At 47.2% G+C, this 13812-nt stretch overlaps 1 protein-coding gene across 1 annotated transcript in view; it reads left to right on the forward strand.

Annotated features, from left to right (window-relative positions):
• CLCN1 (chloride voltage-gated channel 1) overlaps positions 1-13812 on the forward strand; it is an 85802-nt gene that overhangs the window by 54213 nt on the left and 17777 nt on the right. The window contains exons 10-16 of the mRNA XM_056848584.1: positions 541-642; positions 4712-4796; positions 7655-7804; positions 9009-9078; positions 10508-10618; positions 10962-11175; positions 11523-11656. Of these exons, the coding sequence (XP_056704562.1) occupies positions 541-642; positions 4712-4796; positions 7655-7804; positions 9009-9078; positions 10508-10618; positions 10962-11175; positions 11523-11656 (866 nt within the window). The remainder of the gene's footprint in view (positions 1-540; positions 643-4711; positions 4797-7654; positions 7805-9008; positions 9079-10507; positions 10619-10961; positions 11176-11522; positions 11657-13812) is intronic.

The raw sequence follows: 13812 nt of genomic DNA on the forward strand, positions 1-13812 counted from the left end.
ATTAGGTATGATATGCAGAAGAGTCTGTGATGTCCAGGGGAGAGATGCGTGTGGAGAAATCAGCATTGGTAATGGGCCATGAATGCAAGGTCTTTATTCAGCCCAGGTAAATGCATTGACTTTAGTTTGAATATCAACTGTAATTCAGCAGTTTCTCTTTCCAATCTCCCTTTAAAATTCCTTTGTAAGAGAATTGCTACTCTTAAATCTGCAACAGAATGTCCTGGAAGGTTGAAATGTTCACCCACTGGTTTTTGAATATTGTGGTTTCTGATGTCTCTTGCCCTTTTTGACTACTGCAAACAGACTAACACGGCTACCCACTGTGAATTATCTTCATGGCAGGACTGCAATGTAAGTGAGTGTATAAGAGGAAGTGTGGTGTAGGGGTTAGAGAGTTGGACTGGGATGAGGAATAGCTGGGTTCAGATGTTGGATATTATGACTATCCCAGAAAAAGAGAATGTATAAGAGAGAGAGAAAGGTAATTAAACAGAAGCTGGGAAAGTACTGGGTTAATTTTTCCTCCTTCCGCCATAGGATTTGCTGTGGGTTCCTGGGAGCGTTTTTTGTTTACTTCAATCGGCAGGTGGTTCTGTCTGTCCGACGACATACGGCTCTAAGTAAATTCCTAACCAAATAGTAAGTACGCTCTTGGCCATTTATCCTCTTCGGGTGGGTGGGGCAGCAATCATACTGTTTTAATGGACCTGCAAAGCACAGAAGCCAAGGAAGACCAGACGTTTCCTGGGATCTCCATGTTCTGTGATGTTCCCAGTGATTGTTCAATTCTCAGGTGCAAAATTCAGATAAATCACGGCAGGTTCCCAGTGCACATCTGGCTTGGCTCGACGTTTGTGCAGTAGCAAACTCTGCTAAGAACCGAAGGCCTTTTATGCAGGGACGTTTCCCCGCGGTCACCCCAGCCGACTGCTTCGGGGGCTTCCTTTTGATTATGTGTGCCTTTTCGGCCGGTCAGAGGTCGCCTCACTCTCCCTGCGTGCTTTGCCTGCATTTTCCAGATTCTGGCTAAAACGGCATCTGGAAAAAATGGGGAAGTGACCTCTGACGGGAGGAAAAGGCATACATAATCAAAAGGAAGCCCAGAAGCATAGGGAGAAGCTAAATTAGAAATCCTTTGATCCAGAAACAGTACAATTGTCTGTGAAAATCAAGTCAGTGCACATTTTCCCCAGTGAATATTTAAGCTATATATGAGTTACAATAAACTACCCATAAAAGCAATCTGGTCATTTTATTCTGGCCTTTGCCGTAAATAAATTCATTCATTCATTCATATGCCCGCACCCCCAACTTTCATCCTCATACTTGTTAAAGGTTGAAGGAACTGGGTATGTTTAGCCTGAAGAGGAGAAGACTCAGAGGGTCTATGATAACCATCTTCAAGTATTTGAAGGATGGGGCCGAGTTGTTTTCTGTTGCTCGGACCAGAAACAACGGGTTGAAATTAAATCAAAAGAGTTTCCGTCTAGACATTAGGAAGAATTTTCTAACAGTTAGAGCGGTTCCTCAGTGGAAGAGGCTTCCTCGGGAGGTGGTAAGCTCTCCTTCCCTGGAGGATTTTAAGAAGAGGCTAGACGGCCATCTGTCAGCAATGCTGATTCTATGGCCTTAGGCAGATCATGAGAGGGAGGGCACCGTAGCCATCTTCTGGGCATGGAGTTGAGGTCACTGGGGGTTGGTGGGGGAGGTCGGAATTTCCTGCATTATGCAGGGGGTTGGACTAGATGACCCTGGTGGTCCCTTCCTACTCTATGATTCTGTAATCAAAAGGAAGCCCCGAAGCAGCGGGGGTGACCGCGGGGAAACGTCCCTGCATAAAATGCCTAAGTTGCCTCTTTATCGTTTTTCATCGGGAAGGTGTGGAGTAGGGTACCTTCCCCCCCCATGTCACAAGAACAAAGTGTTTGTTTGTTTGTTTCCTGAAAAGAAGTTGATGCAGTTTTATTAGCTAGAGGAAAAGGTGCTATGGGGTGTGTCGTTCAAGTGGAAAATAATTAATAAGGTTGGCATGATACCCTGTTTACCTTTTGAATCCGGTTCCAGGAAAGAGACTGAAATATCATAATGTATTTTCATCTTGCAGAAAGCAGGTATAACAAAACTGATATTAGCCAGTTTGAGCACGAGCTAGGCAAACAGAAGCACTTGTTAGTCTCGCTGATTTCCGGAAGTACCTGGTTAACTCTCTTTTGCTGAAACGATTGCAACTTGGAAATTCTTGTTTTGGCTGGATCGTGCAAAAATCTCATCAAAATCACTTTAGGTGAATTTTGTCTCTGATAATTATGCAAATTCGCCAGCCTTAAGAATCCACAAGGGAAGTAACTTTTAGTGCCCTGACCTGGATGGCCCAGGCTAGCCAGATCTCGTCAGATCTCAGAAGCTAAGCAGGGTCAGCCCTGGTTAGTATTTGGATGGGAGACCACCAAGGAAGTCCAGGGTTACTGTGCAGAGGAAGGCACTGGCAAACCACCTCTGTTAGTCTCTTGCCATGAAACCCCCAAAAAAGGGGTCGCCATAAGTCGGCTGCGACTTGATGGCACTTTACACACACACACAAAACTCTGCTTAGGACTGCACTGTAAACAAAGAGGGAAGTCCCCTTTGCAAGCTGATGCTAGGCTCCTAGCGGACCACATCTGACTAATTTTCAATCCTAAATCATTATTAGAAACATAGAGAAAGAAAGGCATTTCCTGGTCTTGCAATATGCCGGTTTGAAGAGTCTGTTGTGGTCTGTTGTGGTTTTGATGAGACTTGTGTTTGTCGAATCGGGGCCTTACACGTGAATGTGCAAAGTGGGAAAGCATTGTGTCTGAGCTGGTGGGAAACAACGCAGAAGTTTCGTTTGTGGCATTGGATCTCTGATGGCTCATTCACACACCGAAATCCCCACTTGAATTGCAGTCCTCCTCAAGTGAGGAACACCCTTTCGTAGACCAGAGTATAAATTATGAAGGCATGCCTCAGTGGCACAGCACGTGCTTCTATGTACAGACGGCCCCAGCTCCAAACCCTGGCACCTCCAGCATATTGTGTTGTCTAGCAGTGGAGCCTATGTGGTTGATAGGAACTCATGCATGGAGCTCATAGACTCATAAATGTGGAAGTCCCTGCCCCAGGATGTGGGGATGGCTGCCAACTTGGAAGGCTTTAAGAGGGGAGTGGACATGTTCATGGAAAATAGGGCTATCCATGGCTACTAGTCAAAATGAATATTAGTCATGATGCATACCTATTCTCTCCAGTATCAGAGAAGCATGCCTATTCTATCAGGTGCTGTGAAACACAGGCAGGATGGTGCTGCTGCAGTTGTCTTGTTTGTGGGCTTCCTAGAGGCACCTGGTTGGCCACTGTATGAACAGACTTCTGGACTTGATGGGCCTTGGTCTGATCCAGCAGGGCTTTTCTTATGTTCTTATGTTCGCATGAGCTTTGCTTTTTAGTCAAAAGGATAAGATTTATTATCTGCAAGCAAAATTTTCTGTAGCCCCCCAAGTGTGTCTCTTTCCTCTTAGCACATTCTTTTCTTTCTGTAAAAGTACTCTATATTATAACAGCATGGATGAACAAGCAATGTATTTCTATTTGTGAACAGTGGATTAAAAAAAAATAAAGCTCACTTGCATTGATGCAGCTTAAATTAATCAGTATTTTAACAACTTGCAATCAAAGAACGTTATCTTCTTAGGGTTCAAACAGAAGGGTTGAAGATTGTGCATCTGGATCTGTCCATCGAATACAAGCTGCCGGCCTCAGCCTACGCTGCCTCAATTTTCTTCAGGCCCATTCATGGAAGCGAGAGGTCATTTAACTCTTTGGCCTCCATTCGAATTTGTTCATCCTTGCTTCGTTGTTATCATTTTAAAAGGGGAAAAATACACGTTTTAAAGAATACTCCTTTTCTCTTTTGAAATGCAAACAACAAAGCAGGAGAACGGGTTTCGAGCAGCGAAACTGAGTGAAGATTAAAGGGCTAAATCTCCCTGTCCTTCACTGCATTGCCCTGAGGCAAATTGAGGCCGCACAACCTTGCTATTTACCTTTTATGGTCAGACCAAGACATGTGATCTTTGCCTTATCTCTTTGAGCCTTCATAGGACTTCGCTTTACAACCAGTTCAAACAACAATGCCTTAGTATCTTGCCCTCCAATTCCACAGTGACTGACAGGAGAGAAATTAAATCCACCCCATGCACTGGGGAGTCCCATAAGAAAATAAGAACATAAGAAAATTCCCATAAGAACATAAGAAAAGCCCTGCTGGATCAGACCGAGGCCCATCAAGTCCAGCAGTCTGTTCACACAGTGGCCAACCAGGTGCCTCTAGGAAGCCCACAAACAAGACGACTGTAGCAGCATTTATCCTGCCTGTGTTCCACAGCACCTAATATAATGGGCATGCTCTTCTGATCCTGGAGAGAATAGGTATGCATCATGACCACTATTCATTTGGACTAGTAGCCATGGATAGCCCTCTCCTCCATGAACATGTCCACTCCCCTCTGAAAGTCTTCCAAGTTGGCAGCCATCACCACATCCCGGGGCAGGGAGTTCCACAATTTAACTATGCTTATTGATCCTTGACAAACGTCTTCCCGTGCTCAGTCCTGCTGGTGTGGCATTCTATGTATAGAGATCAGCTTGCCTTACAATCTGCATGACTTTTCTCTCTCTCTCTTTTTAGTCGCCTTATCTATCCAGGGGTTATAACCTTCGTGATAGCATCTCTGACATTCCCTCCTGGCTTTGGGCAGTTTATGGCTGGAGAGGTGAGAATGCTTCTGTGCTCGTAAGATGCCCATTGTCAATTTCCTAGAATGAGGGATATGTTTGTTCTCTACATGAGGTGCCCATTGCAGTGCACCTTAGTTTTCTAACAGTAGCTAGCTGAAGCAAAAAGTACCCCTTCTCTAGGGTTGTCAGCTCCGGGTTGGGGAATACCTGGAGATTTTGGGGGCGGAGCCTAAGGAGGGCAGGGTTTGGGGAGGGGAGGGACTTCAGTGCCATAGAGTCCAATTGCCAAAGTTGCCATTTTCTCCAGGGGAACTGATTTCTACCGCCTGGAAATCAGTTGTAATAGCAGGAGATCTCCAGCCACTGCCTGGAGGATGGCAACCCTAAACTTCTCTATTGTGGGCACTATCAGGACAGGGGGTAGCCTGCTCTGTCCCTTGCTGAGAATAAAAGTAGTGGCCATCCCATTTGCCATTGCACTGAATAAGGGAGGGTGAGGGATCCTCACAGGTTGGGCAATACCTGGGGATTTTGCGGGTGGAGCCTGAGGAGGGCAGGGTTTGGGGAGGGGAGGATCTTCAATGCCATAGAGTCCAATTGGCCTGGAGATTGCCCAGAACTATAACTGATCTCCCGACTACACAAATCAGTTCCCCTGGAGAAAACGGTTCCTTTGGAGGTTGGACTCTATGGTACTGTACCCCGCTGAGATTCATCCCCTCCCCAAATCCCATCCTTCCCCATGCTCCATCCCTAAATCTCCAGGAATTTCCCAACCCGGATCTGTCAACCCTAGCTTCAAACTTGGCTGAGTGGAGCAATAGCATAGAAACCATTCTTTTGGGAGTGGTGTGTGTACTCTGTGGTAAAAGAAATTGTTAAATCAGCGCTTGGTGCAGAGATAAGCCAAATCTGGCAACACCACCAGCAGCAGAGAACAGGACTCACAACAATGGGTATACATTTTGGGCAGAAAGGTACTGGCTGGAAATTAGGAAACATTTTTTTACTTAATAGTAGTACAGCAGCGGAAGTGGCTGCCTAGGGAGGTGGTGCTCTCCCACTGGGGTTACCAGGTCCCTCTTCGCCACCGGTGGGAGTTTTCTGGGGTGGAGCCTGAGGAGGGCGTGGTTTGGGGAGGGGAGGGACTTCCGTGCCATAGAGTCCAATTGCCAAAGCGGCCATCTTCTCCAGGTGGACTGATCTCTATCGGCTGGAGATCAGTTGTAATAGCAGGAGATCTCCATGTAGTACCTGGAGGTTGGCAACCCTAGCTTCCCCTCACGGGCAGTTTTTTAGCAGCAGCTGGATGAATCGGGTTGCCAGATACCAGGTAATGGAAATCCCTATACAGGAAAATTATTTTTCAGTACACAACCACTAATCACTCTAAATATTCTTTTTCAAACTGTATTAGACTTTATACATATCAACGTATGATGAATTATTACAGTAAGACATACAATACTGAATGCATAAGATGGACCATAACATGTTAGTGTCCATAAACCAAAGTCCATATAACTGATGTTCAAAGTTATATAACAAGCATCCATCCAGAATTGTAATAATGTAATAGTTGGAACACCAGGGGAAAAAAGGGGGAAAAAATTCCACTTATCCGGAAGTATGATCCTTCAGTGCCAAAATTGAAAGATGCACTTGTTCCGTGGTCAGCTGATCCTTGCTGGCCAATCCTGTGTTGTCCCTTGGATGTACTGCTGCTAAGAAGCTAGTGTAGAAAATGCTGCTGGAGAAAACTATGCGCTGTACATGTAATTGTACACGCATGCAATGTATACACACAGGTTGTATACACTTGAAATATGTAGAAAGTAACAAGACTTTGGAAGGAGTCCAGCTGAAGGGGGGCGTGATTAACGTCACTTCCGGGGTAAACCCGGAAATGACAAGGATGCTCTGGCACATTGTTCCCAAAACTTTATGGTTTCTGTAGAATTTTTGGAAGAAAACTTCCAGCCGCTTCGGGTGAACACGTCTGCCCGAGCTTGAGGATGAAACTATCACGGTACATTGAGACTGGCTATTAGTAATAGACTGGCTATTAGCCTTCCGCCTCAATGTACCATGATAGTTTCATCTAGCAACGTGATAGACGCACATCCGTTGTGTTTATGAATTCTCGATAGACAAAGCTTCTGCGAAATGGGATTTGCACCGGGTTCCCATCTCGGGGATTACAATCTTGACCACGAAGACACCGTGCTCTAACCCGGCTCTCAGTGCATGAGACTGGGCGCTTTCTTATCACCCTCAAGCTCGGGCAGACGTGTTCACCCGAAGCGGCTGGAAGTTTATCTTGTGTCCTGTTAATTCTCAGAACTTCACTTTGTATAGTTTCTCGGGACTTTCTATTGTTCTGCAATGTTTTATTTTGCCTGTTATTTTGAATAATCACCAATTAGCTATCAGTGCTGTCTTTTGTCTTTCACTGCCTGGAGGTTGGCAACCCTGCCTGTATGGCCCCTTCCAAGTCTACGGTTCTATGAATTCTGGTCCTGTATAATTTATGCAAATCAAACAAACATGTGCCTGCTTTTGGATAGTCTGGCTTTTGGGGTTTTTACCAGGCACCAACACCCTTAAACGTATCTCTACAACCATGAAAGGCTAGAAAGGTAATGTTTTCTTTAGAATGAAAGTTGAGAACCTCAGGGAGATGGAGTCTGAAGACAGTTACATAGTCTACAGCTCTTCTGTGCTTCTGCAAGTCTGACGCCTTCGTCCATCCGAAGGAACCTTCTTCCATTAGAAGAGGCTCAGTAGAGCAGCCCTCTTTTGTTGGAGGAAAGCGCCTTAGGCCAGAGAAAAGCTTCAGGCTTTGCCGAGCACTGTAGGCGAGATCCAGGCAAACACTTTTCTCTCTTTGCAGCTGATGCCCAGAGAAGCCATTAGCAGCCTTTTTGATAACTACACTTGGGTCAAGCATACAGAAGACCCCCAGATCCTGGGGAAGTCTGCAGTCTGGATCCATCCCAAAGTCAGCGTGTTTGTGATCATCCTTCTCTTCTTCCTCATGAAGGTGGGCATCTGTCTGAGAGTGTGGGATGGGTGTCCGGAGCCAACAAAGCTCTTGCCGCTTTCCTTCTGCAGGTGTAGAGAGATGTCCTCAGGTCGCAGAGAAGTGCTGCGTCACTTCCTGGAGCACTTTGTGAATTTCCGCCACAAAGGCAAGATGTGCTTTTTTGGACAAGGCCAGTTGCGCTAGGTTTAGAGGGAGGGCTACCAGACTCCTGCCGCCACCAGCGGGAGGTTTTTGGGGCGGAGCCTGAGAAGGGCGAGGTTTGTGGAGAGGACGGACTTCAATGCCATAGAGTCCAATTGCCAAAGCAGCCATTTTCTCCAGGGGAACTGATCTCTGTTGCTTGAAGATCAGTTGTAATAGCAGGAGATCTCCAGCTAGTACCTGGAGGCTGGCAACCCTAATTTTTGTTGTTTGTTTGATAGACTCATTATAGCCCCTCATGGCTATTAGTCTCTGGGAATCTACTTCCTTGGGCATCAAAATGGACTACTGGGGAGAGGGAAATGTGGGAAGAACCCCCAGGCCTTACTTCCACGGATCCAACCCGTTAAACGTATATTTATGCCAGCATGGTGTAGTGGTTAAGAGCGGTGGTTTGGAGTGGTGGACTCTGTTCTGGAGAACGGGGTTTGATTCCCCTCTCCTCCACATGATGCTAATCTGGTGAACTGGATTTGTTTCCCCACTCCTACACATGAAGCCAGCTGAATGGCATTGGGCTAGTCACACTCTCTAAGCCCCACCTACTTCACAGGGTATCTTTTCTGGGGAGGGAAGGCGATCGTAAGCCGGTTTGAGTCTCCCTTAAGTGGTAGAGAAAGTCGGCGTATAAAAACCAACTCTTCTTCTTCTTTGTTAAAAATCCCATAACAGGTTTATGAGCATTTATGTTTGTTTGATAGGCCAGTGAGACAGAGAAGTGGTGTAAGGGGTGGTGGCTGGTGAATGCTGGGGGGGAGCATTGATTGGCATTCTCTCTAAAATCCTGACTCTTGCCAGTAGTTAATCACCGATTCTTCCCGCCCTGCGTCACCCCAGGATATGTGTATGGCTTGCGTGGATTCCCCTCCTGGCATTCCTGCCTCCCAAACCCTGTGACGCCCTCTCCTCTGTCAGGCTTCCCCTCAGACCATTCCTGACCAAACTGGGCCAGAAGCCAGACCCACACGCTAACCACGGCTGCCTGTCCCCTCTGTCCTAGTTCTGGATGTCGGTCGTCGCCACCACCATGCCGATCCCTTGCGGAGGCTTCATGCCTGTATTTGTGCTGGGTGAGTCTCCATCTTTTTCCTGGGGCTTCTCCGAGAGGGATTCCCCACAGGTCAGTGAACTGTGATGGAGCTGACAGGGAGGTGCGGAGCCGAGTGAGAAGGAGCTTCTCTGGGGCAACTGGGCCCCCTGGCTCCCCATTGTGGTATAGTGGTGTAGAGCCAGTGTGGTGCAGTGGTTAAGAGCGGCGGTTTGGAGCAGTGGGCTCTGATCTGGAGAACCGGGTTTGATTCCTCACTCCTCCGCATGAGCGGCGGATGCTAATCTGGTGAACTGGATTTGTCTCCCTGCTTCTCCACATGAAGCAAGCTGGGTGACCTTGGGCTAGTCACAGTTCTCTTAGAGCTCTCTCAACCTCACCTACCTCACAGGGTGTCTGTTGTGGGGAGGGGAAGGGAAAACGATTTGAAGCCGGTTTGATTCTTCCTTAAGTGGTAGAGAAAGTCGGCACATAAAAGCCAACTCTTCTTCTTCCCTTCTGGTGTCCGTTGGGGAAACCCATTAACAAACCAGCTTCTCATTCCCCTGCCCCTTCTCACATGCCAGCTGTTGCCCACAACTCACCGGTGCTATTCTGTGCTCCTTGAGTTCTAATTTCTCCAGCTTGAACTCCATTTGCATGTAGTCAGTGCAAAAAAAAACCCCCTTCCTTAAGTTTAAATATAGACCTTTTTAGCTTTTGGGAGTAGAACCAGCTAATTTTTCTTCCTCTCCACTTGTTTAAAAAAATACACACACCTTGATTAATCTTTCAAACATTGGCCTTTTATGCAGGGAGGTTTCCCCATGGTCACCCCCACCGACTCCTTTGGGGCTTCCTTTTGATTATGCAACCCTTTTCCACCCATCGGCGGTCGCCTCGCTTTCCCCACACGTTTTGCCCATGTTTTCCAGATTCTGGCTAAAACAGCATTGGAAAACACGAGAAAACCACGTGGGGAGAGCAAGGCGACTTCTGACGGTCTGGGAAAGGCATGTATAATCAAAAGGAAGCCCTAAAGCCATTGGCGGGGGTGACTGTGGGTAAACGTCCCTGCATAAAAGGCCTTCCTCTCTGCGTCTTTCTTTCTTTCTTTCTTTCTTTCTTTCTTTCTTTCTTTCTTTCTTTCTTTCTTTCTTTCTTTCTTTCTTTCTTTCTTTCTTTTTCTTCCTTTTTCTTCCTTTTCCTTCCTTCCTTCCTTCCTTCCTTCCTTCCTTCCTTCCTTCCTTCCTTCCTTCCTTCCTTCCTTCCTTCCTTTCTTTCTTTCTTTCTCCTCGATTAGTCTTTCAAACGTGTGGTAAAGTCTCATTGCTGGCCCGTGATTAGGCTGGTGTGAAAAATCCTTAAGTATTTCTCTAATTGTTGTTGACAAATGTGTCAGAGCAGAGGTAAGGAGCTGTTTCCTTTGTTAGGCTCCCAGTTGTGAAATGTTGGTTTCTCGATGGTTGTAGGGGCTGCCTTTGGACGCCTGGTGGGTGAAATCATGGCCTGGCTTTTCCCTGACGGGATAATCTTTGATGGCATCATTTACAAAATCTTACCTGGAGGTTATGCGGTGATCGGTAAGTACAACCCCCCGCTTTTTCCTTTGGCTACAAAACTTTCGTTTCCAGACCCTCTCCACCCGTACAATGCTGACCTTTCCCCCTCTGCCAGCGTGCTGTGGTGGTTTGGAGCGGTGGACTCTCCACTCCCCACTCCTCCACATGAAGCCAGCTGGGTGACCTTGGGCTAGTCACAGTTCTCTTAGAGCTCCCTCAGCCCCACCTACCTCACAGGGTGTCTGTTGTGGGGAGGGGAAGGGAAGGTGATTGTAAGCCGGTTTGATTCTGCCTTAAGTGGTAGAGAAGGTCGGCATATAAAAAACCAACTCTTCTTCTTCTTCTTTCTCCCCAATCTGGGAAGGTGCCGCGGCTCTAACAGGCGCAGTGAGCCACACAGTGTCTACGGCGGTGATTTGCTTTGAGCTGACGGGACAGATCTCTCACATTCTGCCCATGATGGTGGCAGTCATCCTGGCCAACATGGTGGCCCAGAGTTTGCAGCCAAGCCTGTACGACAGCATCATTCAAGTAAAGAAGCTGCCCTACCTGCCGGACTTGGGCTGGAATCAAATCAGGTACATCCGGGAGGGGGCTGGAAGGATGGGAGCAGATGGTGGGAGGGGAGAGGGTCCGGCTACAAAGAAGAAACCAGTTCCAAAGAAGACGGGGGATTGACCTTTGAGTTACATCATGTGTGTTCGTTTATTTCAAAACATTTATACCCCGACTTTTCCCCCAGGTAAGGTCCAAAGCAGTTTACAAGTATGAACAACATGCAGAAAATAAATAAATAAAAACATTAAACAACAGATTACACAGTGAAAGTCGGATGCGATGAATGAATGAATGAATGACTAATGAAGAAAGCCTCTTTCTGCTAGCTCATCCTTTCTTCTTTGCTTTTAACTTCTCCCCACTGAAGCAAATACAACATCTTTGTCGAGGATATTATGGTGTGTGATGTGAAGTTCATCTGGTCTAACTGCAAATACCGGGATCTGCAGTCTCTGCTCCAGAGTACAACTATCAAGACCTTTCCTCTGGTGGATTCTCCAGGTGAGCTGGTGGGAGGGGGTGGGGGGCAACCCCACTCCTGTTCTGTGTGATAGGAATGGAGCCTTATAAACAAAAGATGCTCCATGGAGAGGTCGTCATTTTCTCTGCCCTACTGATCCTTGAACACATGAACACCAGAAGCTGCCTTCTACTGAATCAGACCCTTGGTCCATCAAAGCCAGTATTGCCTACTCAGACCGACAGCGGCTCTCCAGGGTCTCAGGCAAAGGTCTTTCCCATCACCTACTTGCCTAGTCCCTTTAACTGGAGATGCTGGGGATTAAACCTGGGACCCTGTACATGCCAAGCAGATGCTCTGCCGCTGAGCCACACAGCCCCTTCCCAGTTGATTTACCCCTAGGGTATGGAAGGGTCCCAAGGGTCTCAGGTAGAGGTCTTTCCCATCACCTATTTGCCTAGTCCCTTTAACTGGAGATGCCAGGGACTGAACCTGGGACCTTCTACATGCCAAGCAGATGCTCTACCACTGAGCCTTGGCCCCTTCCCCATTGATTTACCCCTAGGGTATGGAAGGGTCCCCAGGGTCTCAGGTAGAGGTCTTTCCCATCGCCTACTTGCCTAGTCCTTTTAACTGGAGATGCCAGGGACTGAACCTGGGACCTTCTGCATGCCAAGCAGATGCTGTACCACTGAGCCACAGCCCCACCCCATGCACTAGCCCATCCTTCCTCCCCCTCATGCAATAGAAAAACACTTCACTTCATTAGCTGCATGCCACTTTGATCCTTCTGCACAGTTTGATCCCTCTATACATCAGAGAATCTGTTCCTAAGATAGGCATTCCATTGAAGATGCTCATTCAAACTTTGAAAAGAATCCCTGAAGCAGAAAAGCGGAAGGGTGAATCTTCCTCCCCTACTCTTGGTCTTGGCAGCCAGGAAGCTTTTCTTTCTGTTGTTTTGCTTTGTGGTTTTCCCTTCTTTTTTGGCATTTTTCATGAAGATGCACCCATCCAAGTGTTCCTAGTCTCAGAACTCTGCACTGGCACAAACAAATACAGTGCTTTCATCAGGATCTTGCAAATGAAACAGACTCAAGCTTTTAGCAGCTAAGCAAGATTTGCTCAATTTTGTTGCCACTGCAACGGGAAACTGGTTCTATTTGGGAATATACAAGGCCAAGTTAAATGGTATGTTAGTCAGAATTCCCACAAACTGGGGTTCAGTCTGATGAGCAGTCTGGAAGTGAGAAAAGCCTGATCTGGTAATGAAATCCAGTGGCATTAGATTTCAAGATTTATTCATTTCTTCACACAACACATAGTTAAATTGTGGAACTCCCTGCCTCAGGATGCAGTGATGGCTACTAACTTGGAAGGCTTTAAGAGGGGAGTGGACGTGTTCTTGGGGGATAGGGCTATCCATGGCTACTAGTCAAAATGAATACTGGTCATGATGCATACCTATTCTCTCCAGGATCAGAGGAGCATGTATATTATATTAGGTGCTGTGGAACACGGGCAGGATGCTGCTGCAGACATCTTGTTTGTGGGCTTCCTGGAGGCACCTGGTTGGCCACTGTGTGAAGAGGCTGCTGGACTTGATGGGCCTCGGTCTGACCCAGCATGGCTTTCCTTATGTTCTTAAGATCATCCCTATTTTTAAAAAAGATCATGCAAAAAGCTGAAAGTTTGTCTAGGTCTGTTGCAAAGCTAAGACAGAACAGAACGCCTGTCTAATAAGTCGTGCGAAGCACAAAACAAGTTTGGCACGTCCAATGCCTTTTGCGATTTTGTGAGTAAGACTGACGGCCGGGGGCGAGGCTCAGAGGACTTGGCAGGAGGAAGGGGGGAACCGCAGCAGACGGCCTGGGCAGAGTGGGCCTTGGTCATCTCCCACTTGGCACGAGGGACTGGCACTTCGTGTGGGAGGGAAGGAAGTCGCAGCTGAGCCGTTGTCATATAGATGGGGCAGAACAGCTGCTGCTTTCTGTGGGAACCTTGTGCTGCTTTAGAAAAGCCAGGAGCACTGGAGAGAGACTCTGGTATCTTTCTGCATGTTCTGAGACATGATCTGGGTGTTGGGTTGCTGGGGGAAGCCAAGAAGCCAAGAAAGCTCTGGTTAAGAGAACGGGGTCCTCGCTCCCTTTTGAAGCAGATGGCTTGTTGAACCCATGAGCACATGACGCTGCCTTAT

This window comes from Euleptes europaea, chromosome 4, assembly GCF_029931775.1.
Source record: "Euleptes europaea isolate rEulEur1 chromosome 4, rEulEur1.hap1, whole genome shotgun sequence".
Lineage (NCBI taxonomy): Eukaryota > Metazoa > Chordata > Lepidosauria > Squamata > Sphaerodactylidae > Euleptes > Euleptes europaea.